At 39.6% G+C, this 23,627-nt stretch overlaps 1 protein-coding gene across 24 annotated transcripts in view; it reads right to left on the reverse strand.

Annotated features, from left to right (window-relative positions):
* COBL (cordon-bleu WH2 repeat protein) overlaps positions 1 to 23,627 on the reverse strand; it is a 174,509-nt gene that overhangs the window by 109,158 nt on the left and 41,724 nt on the right. For 22 of the 24 annotated variants that reach the window (XM_071736761.1, XM_071736759.1, XM_071736760.1 and 19 more), the window contains 3 exons: positions 11,592 to 11,798; positions 2,971 to 3,181; positions 2,008 to 2,236 (listed from right to left, as the gene is read on the reverse strand). In XM_071736761.1, coding sequence (XP_071592862.1) covers positions 2,008 to 2,236; positions 2,971 to 3,181; positions 11,592 to 11,791 — 640 coding nt within the window. In that variant the 5' untranslated portion in view covers positions 11,792 to 11,798. Of the gene's footprint in view, positions 1 to 1,481; positions 1,647 to 2,007; positions 2,237 to 2,970; positions 3,182 to 11,591; positions 11,799 to 19,022; positions 19,052 to 23,627 lie in introns of those variants that run through there. The other 2 variants (XM_071736756.1, XM_071736773.1) reach the window with 2 other exon arrangements.

Here is a 23,627-nt window from a genome sequence, read left to right on the forward strand (position 1 = left end):
CAGGCAATGAAAGGACAAGAGAAGACATATTAAAGTTGCAGTACTGCCTCAAAAGCCACAGTATTCATTAATTACTCCTAGTATTTGTTTGCCTGAATATTACAGAAAAAAAATGTTGACCAAGAGCAGATATGCAAAGCTGGTACTTGAAGCAGTGCAGCTGCATTACTAATTCCCAATTCACTTGTGAAGCTGCTTCAGCTGCTAAATCAAATTATGTAAGCAGGTGGCAGCAGAGCTTGTCTTTTAATAATCCTTCAGCACTTGGTATTTCTGTTTCAGAGAAGGAGAGAATGACTAGCACAAAGGTTTTTTAGAACTTGCTGCTACAAGCACAGCCTATGCTTTTAGCAACTCTTGATGCCTTATCTATTAGTGGGAATATGTTATTAAAATCTGTCAGTTCTAAACAGACTGGACATCTACTCAATGCACAATTCATAGATCAACTGCTAGTGAAACAAACCAGTTTATTCCTCTTGGAGGTTACAGATGAGAACATATGAGGAAGAAATTTACTGGAAACAAGGGAAACCTTTTGTAAATTTTATGTTTATTTACCCATCTTCTCATTAGACACCATGGTGCAGAGTAAGAAGGCGGCAGAAATCGCTCAGGATCAAGGGGGATTTTATAACAATGAAAGATATACTGAAAGGTTAAAAAAGAATAAAATATAAAACCCAATAAAATCCAGAGGGCACAATGTAATATTTTTATAAACACAGCCCTGAAATAAAGTCATGGTTTTAACTGTACAGGCCAGAACAGCAATTCAGGACCAATAATGCACCAGTATATACACCATCACTTTCATTTTAAAAGAAAAGAGTTTTAGGAAGGCTTGGGCCAATTACTCTTTAAGTTGTCTCTGAAATATGCTGAATGATTACTACTGAATACTCATTATGCTCAATATGTATCTCCAAAATGGTTTGCTTAATTACGGTAAACATGTCTTTAAAAACCCAACATATGATTGAGTTATGACATGCTGCCAGCCACTTTCTTGAGCACCCTAACAATTCAAAGGAAAAGTAGACATTAAGTTTACTTGAAAGCCTTAATTCATTGAAATTTGACTTGCATAGAGGTAGAACTGTCACTTACCAAAGGAGTTTGAAAGAAGAGACAGAACATCAACATAAATAAATAACTGTATAAATAAAAAATAAGCCTGCTGCTCAGCACCTACAAGACTGACGTTATCTAAACAATAAATAAGGACAGTTACTGTGCTGGAAGTGATACCAATTGATACAAACCACAGGAGACAATTTTAATGACCTCAAAGGAAGCAGAGCTTGTCAATGTGTGTTTTTAAAGCAGGTATATATTAAAGAACATTGCATATTTATGCAATTTGAATACACAGTCAAGCTGATAAAACTCAAACCCAAGAAGCTGCTGCTACAGTATCATCTAGGAGAACACAAAGTGAGGTAAATAAACAAGAGAACAAAATTTAAAAATCAGAATACCTCTTAGCTCCTCTTCACTAAACCTTCAGTAACTTCACTCTGGAGGAAACGTCTCTGAGCCTATTCACAGTCTGTTTCTCATAAGCCCTGGCCCGTCTCCTCTGCCTCTCAGCTTTCACAGCTGCCATGACTATGGTATGTCTCTTCTTTCATTCTCCAGCCCACAGCACAGGTAGGTGACAGCCTCTGCCTGGATAGGTGTCTGTGTTATGCACACCTGTACTGACAACAGCTCCAGGAGGTAGCAAAGCTCCTCCCTTTGCCCTGTCCCAGGCCAATCTGCTCCCTGCCAGGGGCCAGCCCAACCTGGCACAGAGCCTGAGATCAGCCAGGGATGGCTGGGCATGCTGCTGCCACTCTGGGCACAGCTCACTGAACAAAGCCAGACTGCTCTCTGGACTCAGATGTCACTCTACTGTTTCAGTTGGACGCCAAAGGAACGAGAGCACAAATCCTTTTAAGTTGTCCATCCATATTGCTGGCACACCACCTCACCTCACAGTGACTGCTTTCAGCCTCAGCTCACCTCTTTTTCTGTCCCAGGCATACAATTCCTTTATTCCCAGCTCCTCCAAGGACTTGGTAAGCTCCAGCTCCTCCCCAGTGATGCCATCTCGCAGAAGAACAACGTGCTCTTGACTGACTTCACACTTCTCACAAATAGCTGGGATGATGCTGTGGAGAGGCACCTCCGGACTAACTCGAACCACAGCCTTCTGTGTCTTCAAGTAGTTCACTACCAGCCTCACTGATTTCTGCAGAAACAAACACAAACTCTCAGCCCTCTCTCTGCAATGGCCACAGTCTATTACAATGAGAAAGTTCTTGTGGACTTCTATATTATCGTATGTTCTCCTGGACAAACCTACCCCCCATGCATACTGTTGCAAATAATTATTTTTTTTTTTAAATTAAATTTTCATTAACTCCCTTGCCACTGAGGCGACATGCACAAGAAAAGGCAAGTAAGGAAAAGGAATCAGAGGCAGATGTAATTTGTGAGTGTTTACAATTACCACGTTGAAAGGCATGCCAGTGTATTAGCTAGAGTGTTAGAGCATAATAAAAAATGTCAGCAAACATATTTGGAAAATGTCTACTTCTTGAATCTTCACAATACTTATAAATACACATTAATAGTCAGTCTTGTCATATATCTTCAATAAAGATGGCAAACAAAATACCTTCGAAACCCTCCAGACAATGCCACTACCCTCATTTCAATCATCTTGGTCCTTAATCAAAAGTCTTTGTAAGAACAGATTTCCATCTATCTGACCAAAAGCAACATAATATTTTGCCTAAATTTTGGAGTCCAGACTGTCACCTGCCAATCTGCAAGCAAATCCATTAAACTAGTAAAGCAGGTTATAGTCCATGTCAATCCTCTCCCATTTGGTCTGAAGATGAAAGGATTAGACGAACTGCTTGAAATCATACGAATGAAATGATGTTTCATGGCATCACTTTAGCCCTACAGATTACCAACCTCAGGGACCCGTGGTAGAGGTCTCTTTGTCTTCTCCTCAGGAACCTTCTCTTTCAGGAGTACTGTCTGTACATCCAGTGCTCCTATCAAAGTGTTTGGCTTATAACTCAGAGGTTGTTGAGTTCCTGAAGACTTCAGTTCAAGACTGTGTTGGGATGGATTTAAGTGATACTGGCTGCATAAATCAACCAATAGATCCATCACAGCTTTACTGCAAGGAAGAAGATACTCATTGTTACCATGAGAAAAAAAAACCAAACAACAACAGTTGCTAAAAAATTTATCAAAGTTTTAATATGGGAGAAAAAAAGATGTTACAAGTGTGGATATGTCAATAGTTAACCATCTTTGGGACGGAACAGTGCTAATGCTTTGAAACCCTAAACAGATCAGATAAAAAGTTACAAATTAAGTATATTTGCACTTTAGTGTGTTTTTATGAGCTGGCAATTAACTATTCAGTATAAGGCAGAGACCGGTGCCAATAACAGCACTAACAAACAGAAGCCAAGAATGAACAAAGTGCATCATACATACTAAACTCATACATTACATCCTCCAACTCAAACTCTGCTCTGATACACTCACAGTACAGTAAACTCTACCTACATATGAACCATCACAAAACACAACTAAAAATGGTGCATTTACATCTGGAATGAAAGGTAGATAGGATTTTTTTTTTCCAGATTACAACTTCGAGGGTTTTTTCCCTTTTCCTCCAAATCCACTTAACAACAGCCTTATTTCCAGGAACAAGAATTGTTTTTTATTTAGGTGAAGATATTAATCCAGTATAAAAACTCATTGTAGACGTGATTCTTAAACCACAAGGTTAAAAGAGACAGTCACTACTCCTCTCTTATTCCATGCTTTTCCATGGAAATACTCCATTTCGTGTCAATAACTCAACATTCACTGGAGCTTTGATACTGTCTGACTCAGCAGATACAAACTATGTCCTTCCACACCCCAGAAATTCTCTACTGAAGGGTCATTTTTGTTGTTGTTTTTTGTTTCTTTCAATCTTTCTCCCTAAAATTCCAGAGAAAACAGGTGAACTACAACTGGTTATGTTTCTGAAAAGTTTTGGTTTCATAAACTAGTATCTGCCACAAGAGAACCTGAAAAAAAATTACCAACCTGCTATATACATGGGATATTTTTCTTCTAACAGAAGCAAAAATAAGGGCATAGACAGCACATGTACTAAAGGAGCAGACTTCCAGGTCTAATGTGAGACCTGGAAAAACTTGATATAAAAATGCAAGAACATTCAAAGAAAATAAAATCCTTCATAAGTTTTTAGCAACCACCACTGTATCTGTAGCTTGAGCTGCCCTTCAACTGCAAGCTGTGAGCATCTGGGAAACTACTGGGGGGGCAGGGAGGGGAGCTGCCCATCTCCCTTCTGTGTGGATGTTGTTGGCCAACAACTGCTCAAGAAGTTGGTGAAGAACCCTGGAGAGCTAGACAGAGAAAGACAATCAGAGTGGAAAAGAAGAATGAACACTTATTAACAAGTTAAAGACTAACACACATGTAGATGACAGCTTCTCTAATGTCAGAGGTGAGAAAGGACATTCTTAACAGCAACTTATTTGAAGTTTGACTGAGCTACACAGTGTGAGATGAAGAAAGTGGCAAGGGTGGAAAATTTGGAATAGGTGATTGCATTGAAAAGAGATGAACACAGTGAGAAGATGACTGAAGATTAAACAAAGAAAACAGATGTCGTTAATATATATATACAAGGCTTCAGAAAAATAGAGTACTGTGGTAACTGCTAACAAAGGGTATCTAAACAGAAAGGTGTAATATCTGAATTGAAACTGTATCAGGTCACAGAATCATAGAATCATAGAATCTTAGGGGTTGGAAGGGACCTCGAAAGATCATCTAGTCCAACCCCCCCTGCCAGAGCAGGGCCCCCTAGAGTACATCGCCTAGGAACGTGTCCAGGCGGGTTTTGAATGTCTCCAGTGAAGGAGACTCCACAACCCCCCTGGGCAGCCTGTTCCAGGGCTCTGTCACCCTTACAGTAAAAAAATTTTTTCTGATATTCAACTTGAACCTCCTATGCTCCAATTTACACCCATTACCCCTTGTCCTATCACTGGTCAAGTTGTCATATCATGACAACTTAACTTTGGCACTGTCTTCAAGTTGCAAATGTCTGTATTTCACAGCCATGTTTAATTCATATGTAACACACCACCAACCAAAAGAAACATTTACACTTACTAAATCCAAACTATAGAAGAACCCCACCTACACTGATATTTACATGAATATTCATTATGTCGTGCAGCAGTCAGCATTTTAAAGTGTCTGATACAGATCTCAGCTTGCCTGTTTACAGACATACCTCTTTAAAGTGAAATTTGCATGTGTTTCTTTCCCAGCCTTATTACTATTGTTTCAGAGAAAAGCAAATAACCTGGCAGAACCGCAACACATTGTGTTCTACTTGCTAGACATTTCTCTTTAAAGTGGAACACTAGTATTTCTGTAGTGCATAATATTGTGATAATTCATTCAAATGTGCACATTTATCTTACCTCACAAGCTATTTCATTAAAAAACACTTTTTAAAAAAATAATAGCATTTGGAAAACTACTTTTTTTTTTAACCATATGGTTTCCAAATAAGCAGTTTACAAATTTTGTAGCGCCCACTGAAATTATGAAATATGTTCAACAGCCACACTAACCTTGGAACAAGGTTAGAATCCACAGCAGCCATCTGAGAAAATAAGTTGCAGACAGTCATGGAAGTTGAGTAAATTTTTCCATATAATGAATAAATTTAAAAATCCAGCCAAATTTGTGGTTTTGTCTTATTGTTGATTACAGAACAGGTAGGTGCTAAATATAACACTTAAGGAAGTCTGCAACTTCCCGTTCTGAGCCATACTGTTCAGAATACACAACTGTTCCATGAAAAGCATCCTCAGGCTTCATCTGTACAATTTAAGAGTACAAATTAAGCGCTCTCTCTGAAGCTTTTGAAAGAACTTCAAAGTGAATAGTATGCTGTTGCCAAAATGTAAATTTGGGGAAATCATTTCCACAAAACTTCAGAAGGATTAAGAAAGAAAGAGATAAATTCTACAAACAAATTTCAAAATTCATGTGTTCCAGAGAAGTAAGACAACTGGGAAGTCCTTGCAATGAAGGTGTTTCTTGTATCAGACTTCAATTTTGCCAACTGGAAAAAAAATTCCTTCTGAACTGTGATACAGCTCAGCCTGATTTCAAAAGAGAATTGTATTTTCAAGTAACTACATGTATGTGCCATGCACAGAAGAGAGCTGCTAAACACAGCAAGAGAATAGTGCTGAACAATCTACTAATCTAGACCAACTTCTCTTCCTAGCTTTGGGTTGATGCAGAGTCAAACCTTCCTTTGCTTTCATTTAATTCCAGACACACCTGTACTTTATTTTAACCTGTTTTTCAGACCTAGAAGCAAACTCTGCTTTGAAATTCAAGGCAGGTCTGACCATAAAGGACTAAAAGTAAAGCTGAAATTAACAAGGAAAATGTCTCATGCTTATCCAAATTCTCAGCTAAGCATTACTTTCTTATTTCAGTAAGATGCTGCTGACGTTTGGGTGGAGAGTGCAAACACTCTGGTGTGACAGGATGAACGCAATTGAAGATTAAGACAATATGGTCCAGACAACTATTCTTAGCATAGAAGAGTACTCTGGCTCTGTCCTGATACTCTGCTATTAAGCTGTTTGACATTTAACACCAATTCTAGACAGTAAAGAGTAACTATTCTGCCAGCAATACTTATCAGGCCAAAGTCCTGATCAAGTTTGAGTGTGTCAGATCACTTGCATCCTGTTGTTCACCAGTAAAATGCAGCAAAAACATCTGTATTTTAAGAGGCAGGAAATAAGTTGTTCTGTGTGTGGCCTGGCCTAATCTCCTTGGGATCACACAGAGTAATCCATCAAGAAATACCATCCCATACATCTAGGAAATAAATGTGTAGGATAAAATTGTAGTCTTGTCAAACTGTCAAATGACATTGACTTTTCTGCTCCCCTCTACTTTCATCCTAAAAATGCCCATTAAAAAAACCCAACAACAACCAACCAAACAGAAAAATAGCACAACATTTCAAACTGGTAGAAAGAATCTTTTTTTTAGGTTTATGAGTAACACAGACTAGAAATTTCAAGTGACAATTGATTGGAAAAGAAAAGCTTCTATATTTAAAAATAGAAAATAGTGTTAGCCACTCTTGTTTCCTCATGCTTCAAAGCACAGCAGGCACTTCATTAAAATGTTATGTTTCCCTACAGACCCAGAAGTTTATATACTAAAAAGCAAACTGCATCAAAAGAAGAACAGGAAGCATGATAAAGAGATATTCATAAATACTTTCTATTTCTTTTCTTACTCTGCTCATGTATATTTGACTCTTATTTTCCCTAAATGAGCAAGTCCACAGAAGGAACACCAATATGACACACCAGAAGAGGCAGAGTACTGGGTTTGTTGAGCCTTAAGATGAGAAAGGTGGAGGGGGACCTTGCTGCTGTCGACAGGTAATGACCAGGAGGGTTACAGAGCCAGACTCTTCTCAGCAGTAAATGGCAAGAGACAAGTGAGAACATAGGAAACTCCAGGTACAAATAAACATTTATTCCCACAATGATGGTCAAGCCCTGGAACAGGGGTACAGAAAGGTTCTATTCAAACTTGTCTGGAGACAGCCCTAAGCGACTCTGCTCTTGTGAGACCTACACTGAGCAGGGAGTTAAAGCAGGTGATTTCCAGTGGCCTCATCCAACATATTTCAGGAAATTATTCAGGGCTTTAAAAAAACAACTAACTACATTGACCTATTGTAGTTTTAACCTGACCCCTATTTACTTTTTAGTTCTTTTGCTGTATGTGTCCTGTTCATCACCTTCTAACATACCTTTCATGTTTTACCAACCTGGGATGATTTCAAACCTTCAGTCTTGCTTGAAATACCATTCCATATGTTAAGCTATAAGCCTATGATTATTAATATGACTAAGTTTCTTTCACTGAAAACTATGTAAGAATATTCCTTCTGTGATTAATTTGCCTTATGCCCCATGTAACATCCAGTCTGCACTGAGCTCTGTCCTCCAGTATTTGTAGAATGGAACTACAGCTTAAGCAAGTTTACTTGTTCTAGTGTCCTGCTCTCCATGCATCACAGGTATGAGAGAATTTGTGTAATGCATAAGATAACAGCAGAATCAACAATCACCCACCCTACTTTTCTCCTTATCAGTCATCCATGTGTTGACAACTCTAAACCAAACAATAAGCTTCAAATATCCCCATTTTTTTGAAATATGTTTCAAACACTACTGATTTCTCAAGCTGCTGTCACTAAAGGTCTGTATCTGTGTTAACTGGGAATTCCTCCTCTGTATCAGTCAGTGGGAATGGAGGCAGACATACAGTCCCTTCATTTATGGGTTACTCACTGAAAGTACTGCTTGTGAGAATCACAAAGTTTCTAGTAACTCTCCAGAGCTTTTCCACTTGCTTTCTTTCTGAATGCCTTGGTCTCTGTCAGACCTGAGAACAGTTTCTGTGGATCTGTTACAAATCCATATGCATAAAATGTGTAAGTGGCAAACATTTTGCCTATCCTTTCAACACATCAGCTAGTGCTCATACAACTGTACAAATATAGATTAGTTGTGGAGGCATTTTATAATCTTTTTCAGGGGGGAGAAGTTTTTAATGATTACTTTCACATATTTTACAGCAGAGTTCACAGGGACTAATTACTTCAAAAAAGAAAAAAAGGTTTTAAATATTATTCTGTTACTGCACACAAACCCTAAGGGCTCAGCCTTGCTCTAAAATCTGCACTACATATTTCCAGAATGTGGAATGAATTGTGTGTTACAAGAAGGCAATAAACTTTTAAAGAGATCTTTAGTTAACTTTTATAAATAAAACATCCACTTTAAAAATCCATACTCCATTAAAATATCATCAAATAGCATACACTTTCTTTTTTTCCTAAAATGGTATTTCCTCTTGCTGATATTTATAGGAACTTTTAACACGGAGAACAAAGTGAAAGTAACAACATGCTGCTTTGCTTACATACAACGAACAAATTGGAAGAGTTAATTTTGACTTTTAACTTGGTTAATTTATAATAACCTTAAGTGTTACTAATTAACTACAGTAGTTATATTTTCCAACATCCTCTAGTGTACTTCATTTCTCTGTGAACTTATTTCCTGAAATTAAAGAATCATTTTTCATTATGATGATGCCCAGGGCAAGGTTTTGCAAAATTTTTCTGCAACAGAAAAGCTATTTCCCCAGGGTACCCAAAAGTAGATTTTGCAGGATGCAGTTTTAATGATGGCAATGGAAATACTAGAGATTTATAGCAGTATAAACAAAAGCACAATTTGTCTCAAATGTCCTTCCATGATATCAGCATAGATAAAAAGACTGAACGGGATAAAGAATTTATTACCTGCACTGGTTTCCATACTTGCCTCACATTAAATGACTTTTTTTTTTTTAATCCAGTATCTTTATCATTAAATATTTACCTCTGAATATCACTGTACTTTGTAGCTGCCCAGTTTACAGTGTCAAAGCAATGCAAAATTATCACAGAATTATAGAATATTAGGGGTTGGAAGGGACCACTAGAGGTCATCTACTCCAACCCCCCTGACAAAGCAGGATCACCTGGAGCAGGCCACACAGGAATGCATCCAGGTGGGTTTTGAAAGTAACCAGAGGAGGAGACTCTACAACCTCTCTGGGCAGCCTGTTCCAGTGCTATGAAAAAAACAGGCCTTTCATCTAAACCTGGACACTTAAAATAGTCCATCCCCTAAAAATTCCAGATGCTCTTGAAATTACTTTTTTGTTTCTTTGTTTTAAATTTCACATCTCTAAAAACATAAACAGCGTTAATTTAACTCACCACTCTATCACAGTGCCCAAAACAGTGCTAAAGAAGATGACCTACTACCTAAATTAAGCACTGGTGGCAGTCAGATTAGCAGATTAACACAAGCAGGAATTTAGTTGCTGCTAAAATCAGGGCACTTAGACCTCTCATGCAGACAATGGAGAGACGAGGCACCTCCACAGAACCATGAGAACATTTTGGTTGTTTAGAGTGCCTGATGTAGAAAATACAGTTAACTCCACAGAAATACCTAAAGCTTAGTTTCTGACATTTCTTTCAGGTTTTAATCCACAAACTAAAGGCTCTACTAATCAAAATGCCCTTAGTGTACCATTTAACAATGGTAGTGATAATAAGCACCTGTGCAGGAGACAACATTTATCGAACAGGGATCTTTCATTTGTTCTTTGCTCATGTACCTTGTATGTTCTTCAAAAAGTTACATTAAAATGCTACCCCTGCAGTGCTCTTGAAGTGTTTGTTTTGGTTTTTTTGAGGGCATATAAGATCTTCTCTAACCAGACGGCAATTGGCTATCTCTCTACACAAAATGCTGCATGAAGATTAGCCTCTTCTTTGCTCCCATGTGGCTTGCATTTGCCAATGGAATACCAGCTTTCCTTGGGATCTAATAGCCAGTGAGTTTCATGTCCTGTTCTACTTTTAGAACACTCATTTTTATGAGAAAAATAGGGAGGAGATTGAAATAGACTCTGCATGCTGCTGTACCCATCCTCCTCAGCCATCAAATGCAGTAACAGACAAAATAGATTAATACATTAGACCAAGACAACTAGTTTTACAGGAATGCAGAGTAACTGCTGCAAAACCCAAATGTAAAATACATACAGACCCTGTTTCATCAACAAGCATCTACATTTCCTCCTAATCTGGTATCAGCACATTCTGCAGTTTTTTTGACCACTGCTGACCACGCCATTGTTACAGTTTCATCATAGTATGGAATGTATTTCTAAAACTCTTCCTAATTCCTTAATAAAGTAGTAAGTTCCCTTCTTAGAAAACATTTCTCATAGAGAAGGTGAGGATAATGAAGAGCTCCCAAGGTCACGAAAATTTTCTCAAGACTGCCTTTCCAATACAATTTGCCTTTGATTGTACCCAGTGGTGAGGGAAACCTCTCTTCCTGTGGAAAAAACCCAATACTTTTCTGTAGAAAAGGCTTCCTAAATACCAGCAGATGCTTGCTGTCTGCACAATCACAATGAATTTGTGAAGGCAGGATCTCTGAATGTGATGAATCACTCATTCATCTTCTGAGCTTGCTTCTCGGCATGACTCCAGACAGGCAGACTGTCAGGACTACTGTTTGCCAGCAGCACCTACTTCTACCACACCAAAACCCCTCTGTAGTACAAGATGTGATACAATCTAAGACTAACCCACTGGTACTACACGGAAGAGACAGGATCCATACACGTGCTGAGGGTGATCCGTGGGGAAAACAGTGACAAAATAGCTGCTAAATCCTCCCTGCCCAGAAAATAGTGTCCTTTACGCATGGCTCTCAGGACTCTCTGGTGTGACATCTGCCTAAAATGCAGAGAGAAGCATGGCTGAGAAACTCAGAAATAGAGATTTCCATCAGCAAATATCCCACTGAAAATGGAGGGCTCCAGAAAGTGAGAATTAATCAAAGCCTTACCTTCCTTGTACTGTGCTCTTCTGCTCCACCCCGTTGGGTAAAATGACTGTGAAGTTCACAGATCGGTTTATCATGTTCTCCTTCATGCTCACAAGGTTCTGATCAGAAACTACAGCTGTCTCTGCAGGTGACTTTAGCTCGCTGTGAATTCTACTTGCTGCAGAAGGTTGATTTGGTGGAGGAGGAGCGCGAGCTTTCATTCTTTTCCTTGAGAAATAAAGGCGAGAAAAAAATTAAGAATTTCACACGAGCAAAGGATAAATAAGTTGTTAAGAAAATATGGGGGGTTTAATCATAATCTCAGATTGTTCTGAAGAGTTTCTCTAATGCAAGTGTTTTTTTCTTCATCATGAAACTGTTCAATGGAGCTGCATTTTATTTTCACCTCCTCCCTAAAAATACACTAATTTTTTAATGATGCACTCACTCCTACAGTTTGCTTTTCATGCCCCAGGGGATGAAGCAGTTCCATAATTAGGATCCGAAATAATCATTATTCTGTCAAGTATGAAGCATGCTGCTATGAAGAGAGAAACCTAAATGCTTATTCCAGTCCAGACCTGACTCAAGAAAGAGTTGCATTTATGTAAATGAATGCTTCCTCCAAGTCAGAACGGCAGCAGTGGAGGCAGGGTGACGTTTCATTCAGCTATAACTGGGTTCCACAGTATTACTCTACTTAAAATATTGTCTCTTCCTCTGCTCTGAGTAAGTAGCATTAAATGTGGATCATTATACTTCATAGGGAAGCACCATAAACAGGTCAACCATGAATGATACCACTTCTTACCATGGAACTCTAGGAGACTATAGCTCTTTAAAAGCTCCATTCTGCAGTGGGAGGCTATGAGCCTTTTGCAACACACAGAAAAGCTGCATCAACTTGCACCAAACAAGCAGCATACTTCACAGATATATAAAATCCACAAACTCAAAGTTTACTTCATTGGCAAACTGCCAGAGAGATAAGCAACATATGTGAGCTATTAAAACTTCTCAGTAGCTGGCCTCGTACCAAGCACAAGTCTAAGAGGATTAATTTTGATGATTAGTGACCTCTTCTGACTAGATTTATGCCTAGTTTAAGTCAGATTTCAGTGTAACACATGGAAAAAGCAATAAAATATTTACTGAAAAATTATCACCCAGGCTTACTGCCTGTATTTTTTAATCTGCCTGGTTTTAGGGTGCAGGTTTTTACCCCGTGAACATAAACAGGCATCCAGAAAATAAGAGTACAGAAAAAGCACTCTAGTGCTTAAAAGCCTGAAGAGCTTAGTGGTTTAATGGCAAAATTGTGTTCAGGGAGAAAAAAACCCAACAAACTGAATAAGATTAATACCAAACCAAACTCTTCTTTAATTAGAGACGACCTATATTCTAGCAGATAAAAAGACTAAACATACCATTTGGATTACCAGTGTAAGCTCCTGGCAGAGAAAAAAATTAAGACTTGCATCACATCACAAAAAAATAAGAGCTCAGAAAACAATCCAAATCCTCTGCTCCTTTTATCAGTACTCATGTTTGACCAACAATTGCTATGATGTGTCTCAACTTGCAAAAAATCACTACACTGCCTTGAAAATGCACATTTCAATGAGAACTCAGCAGGACACTGTAAAATTGATAGAAGGCTGTTTTCTTTCATTTCCATATGCCTAACAAATAGAAGGATGTTTCCTTTCATTTCCAATATGCCTAACAAATAGCATTCCCTACAAATATGCAGGGAGAGCTACTGCCATATTTATTAGCAGAAAGCAATTTCTCTTCCATAGGAAATTTTCCCTGAACATTCACTTCTTATCCACTATACACCCAATGAGTCATCAGTCATCTGTCAGTAACTTGCAGCTCCCATTCTCCTCCCTAGAGAGGTGAAGATAAAAAATGTTTAAGATTTTATTCTCTGTCAAACAATAAGGACATGGATATGTTTGAGCAGTTTCAGAGGAGAGCCACAGAGATGATCAGAGAGGGCTGGAGCACCTCTCCTATGAAGACAGGCTGAGAGAGTTGGGATTGTTCAGCCTGGAGAAGAAAAGAATCTGGGGAGACCTTGTAGTGGCCTTCCAGTACCTGTGAAGGGGCCTACAGGAAAGCTGGGGAGGGACTTTTCACAAGGACATACAGCAACAGGACAAGGGGTAATGGCTTCCAACTGGAGAGGGTAGATTTAGTTAGACATAAGGAAATGTGAGGGTGGTGAGACACTGGAACAGGTTGCCCAGGGAAGTTGTGGATGCCCCACCCCTGGGAAGTGTTCAAGGCCAAGCTTGATGGGGCTTTGAGGAACTTGGTCTGGTGGAAGGAGTCTTTGCCCATGGCAGGGGGTTAGAAGTAGATGATCTTAAAGGTCCTTTCCAACCCAAACCATTCTATGATTCTATGAAACTACCTCGACTTTCTATACATCCATAAACGAAACTCAATTAATAGTTCTATTTACATGGCTATAAAATTTCAAAAAAAAAGAAGCCTGCATTCATCTTCTGCTCATATCACTTTATATTTTTCTACAGTTGTTAATTGTAAGCAGGTGGTGAGAGACAGAGTTTTGCACAAATGCAGATTATGCTATTATAGCTTTACAATAATGCTATGCAACATTTAAGAATTTTGTATCAATTTTCAAATGATGTAATTTTTTTCCTCCACACCACCAACTGCATTGATGCAAGTAGCTACAAAGATTCATACCAACTTGTTTCTTAAAACAAGCTTTTCAGGTTTTGTTTTTAAAGCTTGTCCTATAACAATCAAAGCACCAAATTGAAAGTCCCAAAGGGAGTAGGAAGAGCCAGACAAATGTCCTGAGTGATCAAGTCCATCAAGATCATCAAGTCCAACCCCCTCGCCAGAGCAGGATCATCTGAAGTAGGTCACACAGGGATACATCCAGGCAGGTTTTGAATGTCTCCAGAGAGGGAGATTCCACAAATTCACTGGTCAGCGTGTTCCAATGCTCTGTTACTCTCACTGTGAAAAAGCTTTTTTATGGGGAAACTCCTTTATTCTGGCTTACACCTGTTACCCCTTGTCCTATCACTGGACATCACTGAGAAGAGCCTGGCTCCATCCTCCTGACACTCACCCTTTATATATTTATAAACATTAATGAGGTCACCCCTCATGTCTCCTCAAGCCGAAGAGCCCCAGCTCCCTCATCCTTTCCTCACAAGGGAGATATTCCACTACTTTAATCATCTTTGTGGCTCTGCACTGGACTCTTCCAAGCAGTTCCCTGTCCTTCTTGGACTGAGGGGCCCAGAAATGTGAAATATGTAACAATATGTATCCTTTTTGGCATTACACGGTCAGGACCTTTTAGATACTACAATGTTCCTTTTCTTTTATGCAGAAAGGAAGGTGAAGATTTGTTTCCTTCAGAGACATCAGAAAAAGGAAAAGGGAAAACATTCCCACTACAGACTCTCCAACCTAGCAACAGTTCAGGTGACCTCATATGAACTTTTCCACAATAGTGAATACACATTCTCATGAAATGCTGTGACTGCTTTAAATTACTGGTTTTTGACATTTTCCAAATGACAGATTTCAAACGACTTCAGGGGAAGCAGATCCCTTTAAAGTTCACGGCACAGATTTGCATTTCACAGCCAACTTTCTGAAGTATCTCAGTACTAGAAAGTGGCTCCATGAACCACAGACTGAAATCCACTGCTCAGGCTATACCTTGGATCTACACAAGCAGCTACGTTCTGATGGGCTCCAGCAACTGCAGTCAGAAAGTGCCAAGAAGCCTGTTAATACCATTGAATGTGAGACAAAGAAACCAGCTTTCTCTGTCAGAGGTACTATGGCTATAAAGGACAATACAAAAGCACTCCATAATAAAAGCCTTTTTGTTCCTCCACTAAAATAAAGCACAGAGAAACTGTGCTATTTAAAGGCCTGTTCTAAGCACAGGTAGTTTCCATGCTATAAACGCAACATTACTATTAAAAAAAAAGTTGCATACCTTTCTTCAGTATGAGCCAAATTCAAACTAAATTCAGCTTGAGAGAAGTTTTTTTTCCACAAATAGCTTCCACTGTGCTCTGTACTAAGATACCTGTTAAGCACCCTACCTGCTATTAGTTTGAGATGAAGTGGAATACTTCAAACCTATGATTCATTTGCAGCGACATAAATGCTTCGATACAGCCCTTAAGAAGAAGACAGTGAAAACAGGCATATGATTTCAGCATACAAATATAAAGTGCCTTTAATTTAGGCTTGAAATAGTTCCTCTTGCTTCACTGTAAGCTGGAAAATTGCATATAGCCATAAAATAGTCAGGCAGAATATATAAATAACCCATCAGCACTGTTCTCAGTAACAGCATCAGGCTTCCCAAAATATAAAAACAAAAAGCAAACTCAACAAGATCAATGTTTCTGTAATACAGCATGTAAAGCAAATGCAACAGAAAAGAAGAAAAGTTTCACCAGATTAAGAACTACAAGATAAGGTAATACAAGCCCTTTGTACCTACATTTTATTAATATGTAACATATAACACCGAGCAATAGAATACAACCTGAACTGTACAAGCCCATGCTGAAAAAAAAAACAAAAAAAAAACTATCTGTATTTCAAATAGAAGTGGTCCTGGCACTTTACCCTCAATAGCAATGCTATGCAGAGATTCTCTTACTTCAGAAAATGTCTAACACCAAAAAAAAAACCACAACAAAACCCAAATTCAAACCCAACAAAAACCAAACCAAACAAAAAATGATCGTACACATTTCCACCATATTCAGGAACAGTTGTAACCTTCTCTGCCTTTTAAGGTAAAGGCAACATAACAGGTACTGGACAGACTTTATCCCATGGATATCAAAAGGAGTTTGGCAAATGCTCCAAACTATACCAGAGTGTAGAGTCTCACCCTTTCTATGCCAGTTCTCTAACCATTAGTGTAAAACAAACAAAAAATTAAACACAAAACCAAAACAAAATTAAAACCACAACAGAATTATAGGCAATATTAATTTCTGATATAGTGAACAACTAGCACAGGACCTCCAACCCAGTCAAGTCAATTTGCAGTCCTGTCTATGCAAAAGGCTGGCACAGTTGCAGAGGGTTTCTCCATGACATTAATGTACACCCATGGCATAATTAAAAGGAATAAACAATCGTATGAATGCTTGGTGATGAGTGCAGTAAACAAGTGCAGTGTCTCTAGGGTAGAAAACAGGAGACAACAAAGTATATGTTCTTGACTTTCAGGTGGCTGTTCCTACAGTCTTTTGAGGAAAAACCCATGCACACTGCTGCTTGAGAAAAAACAAGAGACAAGTACCTTCATTCATTCATTCTTTCCCTCCGGCAACTTGCACAGCAAAGCTGGAAACCTAGCCCTGAGTCATAGCTCATACTCCAAAACACGGACAGTATGGTAGAAGTCACTCCTGCCTAGTGATCTAGGAACACCAAACCATTTGTTAGCCTGCAGCTGGTATCCTCAAGTACACTTGTTTTTTATCCATCACCCACACTTCGGATTAAGAGTGTGTTATCGTCTAATAAACGCCCAATCCACCTTCCAGTCACTGACACGTGAGTGTCACATATCAGTTTCATGATAGTCATTTTTTAGGGCCAGAAGCAGCCATAAGCACACCAACCAGATTTCCTGTGGGGCACGGGCCACGCAATTCACCTCACTGATAATTTAGAGAGCCCTCAGAAGAAAAGCAAGGATGGATCTGTACACGGCATGGGCTTCAACTGATCAAGGAATAACACTGCAGCCTAATAGTGCTTTTACATCTACTAACCACACTACAGAGTCTAATAGATCTCCAGTTAATAAAAACACTGCCTGAATAAACACTGCAAGATCTGCAGCTGTGTCACAGGACTTTTGAGTTCAGTCTGTGGCAAAGAGCACACCATGAACTGGTATCACCATGTGCAACTTCATCAGACTGCACATCAGTAAAGAGGAGAGCAGAGCAGCTATGTAATTACTTGCCTCATCTGCTGAAATACATACTGAAGAGAAACAGAGGTCTTTTGTGGTTAAAGGCAAGAAATATAGGTGAGTTACCCTATTCTGGAACATTAAATTCCTGATATTTAAATTGTGGTATTTCCAGCTTTAATTTAGAGATACACCAATAGTTTTAATTCTTTAATTTGGGAGATGTAATCAGAACAAAACCCTACTAACAATTCATACTGGAGGCTGGGTTAACAAGCCTCACCTTCAAAATAAATTGGTATAGAAAAGGAAAAGCACAAAAATAGCAGAGTGTGTAGGGATGGTTAAACTTTCCTCTTTTCACAATGGTACCTGCCAGAGAAGACAGATGAATCAAAGTGCTGAGAAAGGCAATAATATTTAGGCTTTGGGATGCAAATGTTTAGTCACCAGCATCTGAGCTAAATCTACCCTGCCAGTTCCATACTAACCAAAAAACAAAAGATTACCAAGCAATGGCTCTTAAAGTGAGTTGCAGCAGAACTAGGATTGAAGTAGTGCAAAGCATTCAGTGACCAGCCACACAGTCCTATTCCCCCCAGTATTTTTTACTTCTTCCTCCATTATCCATGCACACACATTGATTTTCACCACTTGTCAAGCACTGAGCTATCAGTCCCATTCCATTTCAAGCAAAAATAAAATAATGATAACAATAAAGAAAAAAAATAAGGGAAACATCACATTGCTCATCTGAACCATTATCCAGTTTCAGCATCTATGAGTAAATCAGGCTGCTCTGCAAGTTATGCTTTAAGAAGAAAAGAGAATGATGCTATTTTTATGTTACTGGTGCTTAAGCACAATGGCATTGGTTGGCCAAAAAACACCAAACAAAACAAAGAAAAAAAACCTTCCTGCTTCTACTGTAAAATGCCCAAGTCCTGCTGCCAGGGTGCTCTGTTCTTTTCTCAGTACTTTGAAATCTACACTGAGCTATTTTAAGGATGCTCAGTTCAGCAGACAGGAGGTTTCAACCATGCAGACAGCCACTGCACACTGAGTTTCCTGCAGATGGTAAATCCTGTGTATGAACTATAAAACCACAAGGTTAAAGTACCATTAACTGGCAAGACAAATAGTGAGATTTCTCAGCATTATTCATAGAATGGTTTTGGTTGGAAGAGACCTTAAAGATCATCTAGTACCAACTCCCCCTGCATGGGCAGGGGCACCTCCCACTAGACCAAGTTGCTCAAAATCCCATCCAACCTGAACACTTCCAGAGATGGGCAGCTACAATTTCCCTGGGCAACCTGTGCCAGTGTCTCACCACCCTCACACTGAAGAATTTTTTCCTAGTGTGTAACCAAAGTCTACTCTCTTCCAGATGCAAATCATTACCCTTTGTCCTACTGCTGCATTCCCTTGTCCATGAAGTTCTAGTCAGGTTCATGTTGGCTGTCTGGATTCTTACTAACCATGCTTACCGGGGGGAAAACATTGGTGTGAAAACAAAGCCAAGACTCTTTCTGAGCAGGTTGGAAACAGTGCTGGCAATGCATCCTCTACATGTTAAAGGAAAATACACATTCTTTAAATGCACTCACTCACTCACCCACCAGCTGTGTTTTTGTTAGGATACTACAGCTCTCACCTCACTGGCTGTGCCCGATTCCACAATTCATGCTGAGCTCTTTAGGAAAACTCTTGGGTCTGGAAAGATTACTTATTAGTTGGAATAGGATATATTAACACCCTACAATTACATCAGTCAGAAAGCAATAAGAAGATAATTTGTTTCTAGAGGGGTCAATGACTAAAGGTGATTGCGCAAACCTGAAGCTAGTTCAGCAATAGTCACATCGTACAGTGTGTGCCCTGAAGTGATAGGTGCTGTACAGATTTCAGTGTGGTTATCCTTTCCTAATCTCTTACCAACAATCACTTCCAATAATGCTCTTTGGATAAACAAATATAAAAGTTTATTGCTTAGCAACACTGATTTATTAAATGTCCTGTGGTGACTAGCACTGTCAGTTACAATGTAACCCTCAAGGTGCATTCCCCCTGTGTATTACTGAGCAAAAGTATCCCAGACTATGCTCTGTTTTTCAGCCCACAGACTTTTTAGCCTCACTATGTCATCCTCCGAGTCTCTAGGCTTTAGTGCAATAAAGTGAGTGCTTTCTTTATTGTCTGTTTACAAGGGACAGAGAAGGCAGAATAGTTTTGAAAGAATCAGAGAAAAACACTTGTGAGTTAGTGAAATTCTGATGTGATGTACTGTGCTGCCTAACTCCAATTTTTTTAACATATTTACAAGCTGGCGAGCACTTCAGTAGAAAATTGATATTACTACAGAACAATAATTATACTGATACCTGTTTCAACTAAAACCAGCCTTAAACAAGCATCCATCTGATGAGAAGATGGGGAAGAATTATGTTTAGAACGACTACCTGATTAAATAAGTACACCTCTGGTATACATTAACACATAACTATAAGCTGACAGATAATTTCTCATTTAATGAGAATGTTCTAGGAGTGTGCTACCAGTGTGAAGTTTATGTCACCTATTCACCCTTACACAAACAGATCCCACAAAAAAAAGCAGGCAATGTTATTTGAGGGAGAATTTGAAGAATTAAACCCACATTATCTATGTTATCTCCCTGAAAAGCCTATTAGTTCATCTGTCTACAAATGGTAGCAACAGCAGCTACTTCAGAAAACTTACACACCCTAATGTACCAAAGAAGAGGGAGATGTCAAGAAGTTAAAGGGTGTGGAGAAGTGTGAGGAGGCATCTTGACTCAGTTTCAGAACATCCCTAAGATCCAAAAGGGCTTTTCAAGACATTAGAAATACATATTTCCAGGAGAAAAATAATCAGTAGCAACGAACTCTGTGTCTTTATAGGTTGGAGGCCAGAAGGTATCTGTACTTTTTCTGAAACCTAGAGTTAACCTCTGAACATCAATTTTTATTCCAGGCAGGAGACACGCAAAGCATCACAGGCCCACCTACAGAAGCCATTTATTTTCCAAGAGCATTGAGCTCTCAGAAGAGGGAAGGGGCTCTGTGCTTCCTCTCAAGTTTACTTGCTCTTAGAGAAGCACTCATGATCTTGTCACGCTGACCTTACATCAGATTTCTTGGGGTGGGAAGGGGGAGGCTGCATCTAAGTCCAATGCCCACTGTTCCTATGTATTCAAAAGTTCAGAGTTGCTGACACACAGGAGAGAGAATAAGGAGACACAATTTACTTACCTTGGATTGGCTAATCTAGTACCAAGACATTTATCTATTCTGATTTTTCATTTGCAAAAGAAGCCAGAACCAGAACTAGAGGGTAGACAAGCTTTTCTAGAGCTATAAAAAAAAATCCCCTATAAAGATCTAATGATACATTTTTGTGAGATACATTTTACTCTCTCATGCTGAGTATAGAAACAGAGATGCCAGGACATTCCTTACTCTCTTAATCATATTCTTCATTAGCATTTATAATTCAGTTTTAATTCACACTCCATCACACAGTAAGAAATCACATGGATCAGTATATTAGAGAAGATTAATAATACAAATACACAGTATCAATAAAACACAGAAATATCCAACTTCTACACAATACTCATAAAAGTTTTAAGACCTCGAATTTATCTGGAAATCTCATTGCTCCAGGTCATTTTCTATGTATTTTTCTGACATTTATTTGTTCAACAAAATGTCTTGTCAGAACCACACATATTTTGCTTTTATTTTTAAGATACTCTGTTCTTGCTAAATGACAGAGGAATCACATCTTAGTTTGAATGGATATTAGGGAATTGTATTTATTAAGATTAAATAGTAAACCCTACTACAATTCCGTGCTGCAGTTAAGAGACCTAGATTAATATAAAAGCAGAAAGTCTGATGAAGAAGAAAACTGCAAATGTTAACATGGCAAAATACACTTATAACACCAAACAGCTGATTAGTAGAACTTTGAAGTTTAATCCTGATTTATCAAGTAAGAACAGAAATGTTTTATCGTTTTTTGAATTTCATCAAAACCCATTTATCTAGCTATTTTCAATTTAGCATTCTGTTTAATGTATCCTGTAGGCACACGTGGTATTTAATGGATTTTACATCTCACAAAACAAAAAAGGATGTGGTATCAACTGAACACTTAAGAGCCTCATGCAGTGCAAACGGGAGCATAATATGAAGAAAATCTAGATAAATCAGGCATGCCTCCACACCCAGACAGTATCAAATGAGAGAGGAAGCAGCCAAATACCCTCCCCCTCTTTATCATGCACATTCAGATTAGGGACGATTATTCTGGGCATTTTACTGACATGTGGCACTGGCTCAAGACACAGCAGATAAGCAAGAATCTGGATCACTATGGACTTCACAGAGTAAAAGCAAGCCCTAGCATCATCCCTGTCAGTAGACTGGAAGCCAAGGAATGCTGTTGTATGTTACAAATGAGAAGACACTACCAAGAGAGCAAAGGTACCTATCTACCACTCAGGAACTTTAAATGTGTCAAAGTTTAGTTCCAGCTGGTATCAACCAGGCCTCCACTCGCTCACCACCCACCCCACTGGGGGTTGAGGAGGAGAAAATCCATCCAAAGGCTCTTTGATCAAGAGATGGGTAGGGAGATTTTCACTCACTAGCTAAGGTAACGGGCAAACACCTGACAGGCTCATCTTGGGAAGAATCAAAAAACCCTAATTTAATCCACCAGGAGAAAGAGAAAACATGGCCAGATCTTAATACCTTCTCCCTCACAGTCCTCCCTTCTTTCCTTCCCAAATTCCTTCACTGCTGCCTCCCCCTCAGCAGCACATGGGAGGGGCAGGGGGTGTTTAGGGTCAGTTCACCATGTGTTGTTACTGCTGCTCCTTCCTCCTCCAGGGGAGGATTTCTCACATCCTTCTCTCACACACTCTCATGGCAGAGAGTCCTTCAGGATCCCCTGGGACACGAGTCCCTCCCACAGGTGCAGTCCCTCAGGCACAGACTGCTCCCGCCTGGGCTGCACACAGAGTCACGGCTACTGCGGGAGCAGTCACCTCCTCTCACACGGGGTCCTGCGTGGCTGCAGAAACACATCTGACCCTCTCTGTGATGCTGCACAGGCTGCAGCTTCACATCTGCCCACCTGTGGCACTTCAGGGGCTACAAATCCACTTTTACCCCACCGTGGTCCTTTGGGGACTGCTCCATACCCTGCTGCTCCATAGATTGCAGGGGCACAGCTGCCATCTCACCATGGGCTGCGGGGACATCTCTGCTTGGGCACATTCTCCCCCTCCTTCTTCACTGACCTTGGTGTCTTTGCTCTGTCCTTGCTCTCTCACCTCCTCCTCTACTCTACTCTGCAGGTGGTTTTTTTATATTTTTGCACTTTCGTTTCCCCTTTCTTGAACATGTTACTCACAGAGGCACATTCAGCTTCCCATAGCTGGCCTTAGCCAGTGGTGGGGCAGGGACTGGAAACGGGAGCTTCCAGAAGCTTCTCACAGGAGCCACCCCTGTGCCTCCTGCCCCGCTGCCAAAACACCACTGCACTAACCCAAGACAAAATGCTACTCAATGCAAACATGCTTGAGGCTGCTCGCTGAGTACTGATGGGACATAACAGCAGTGACAAGCTAGATAATGTGGACACAGCTAAGATAGCTGCAAATTCAGTAGAGCCTGACAAAACCCACAGAAGAAGCAGGGCTTATCAGACCACCTTATAACATGAACTGCCCAAAGTTACACTTGAAATGACAGAAGATGCACATCCCTCAAAACCAAGCACCAATAGAGTATGATAACTCAGACCTCATCTTTTAACCAAGAGAAATTTCTTTCTCCTTGAGAAAAAAAAACCCAAAGAAACAGCAATATGAATGATATCTGATTACCTGCAGCTTGTCTTGTCTGGACTGATTTTGATATTAAAAGAGATGAGAAGCCTCACCAAAATTTACCTCCATTCTGGAGCATTTAGTGACTCTCTTCAACCCTGGACCTTATCCTGCAGCTATCCCTCTCAGTGGAGTGGTTATGAGACCCCTCCTCTTTACCACCCACCAG

This window comes from Heliangelus exortis, chromosome 2 (genome assembly GCF_036169615.1).
Source record: "Heliangelus exortis chromosome 2, bHelExo1.hap1, whole genome shotgun sequence".
NCBI classification, from domain to species: Eukaryota; Metazoa; Chordata; class Aves; order Apodiformes; family Trochilidae; genus Heliangelus; species Heliangelus exortis.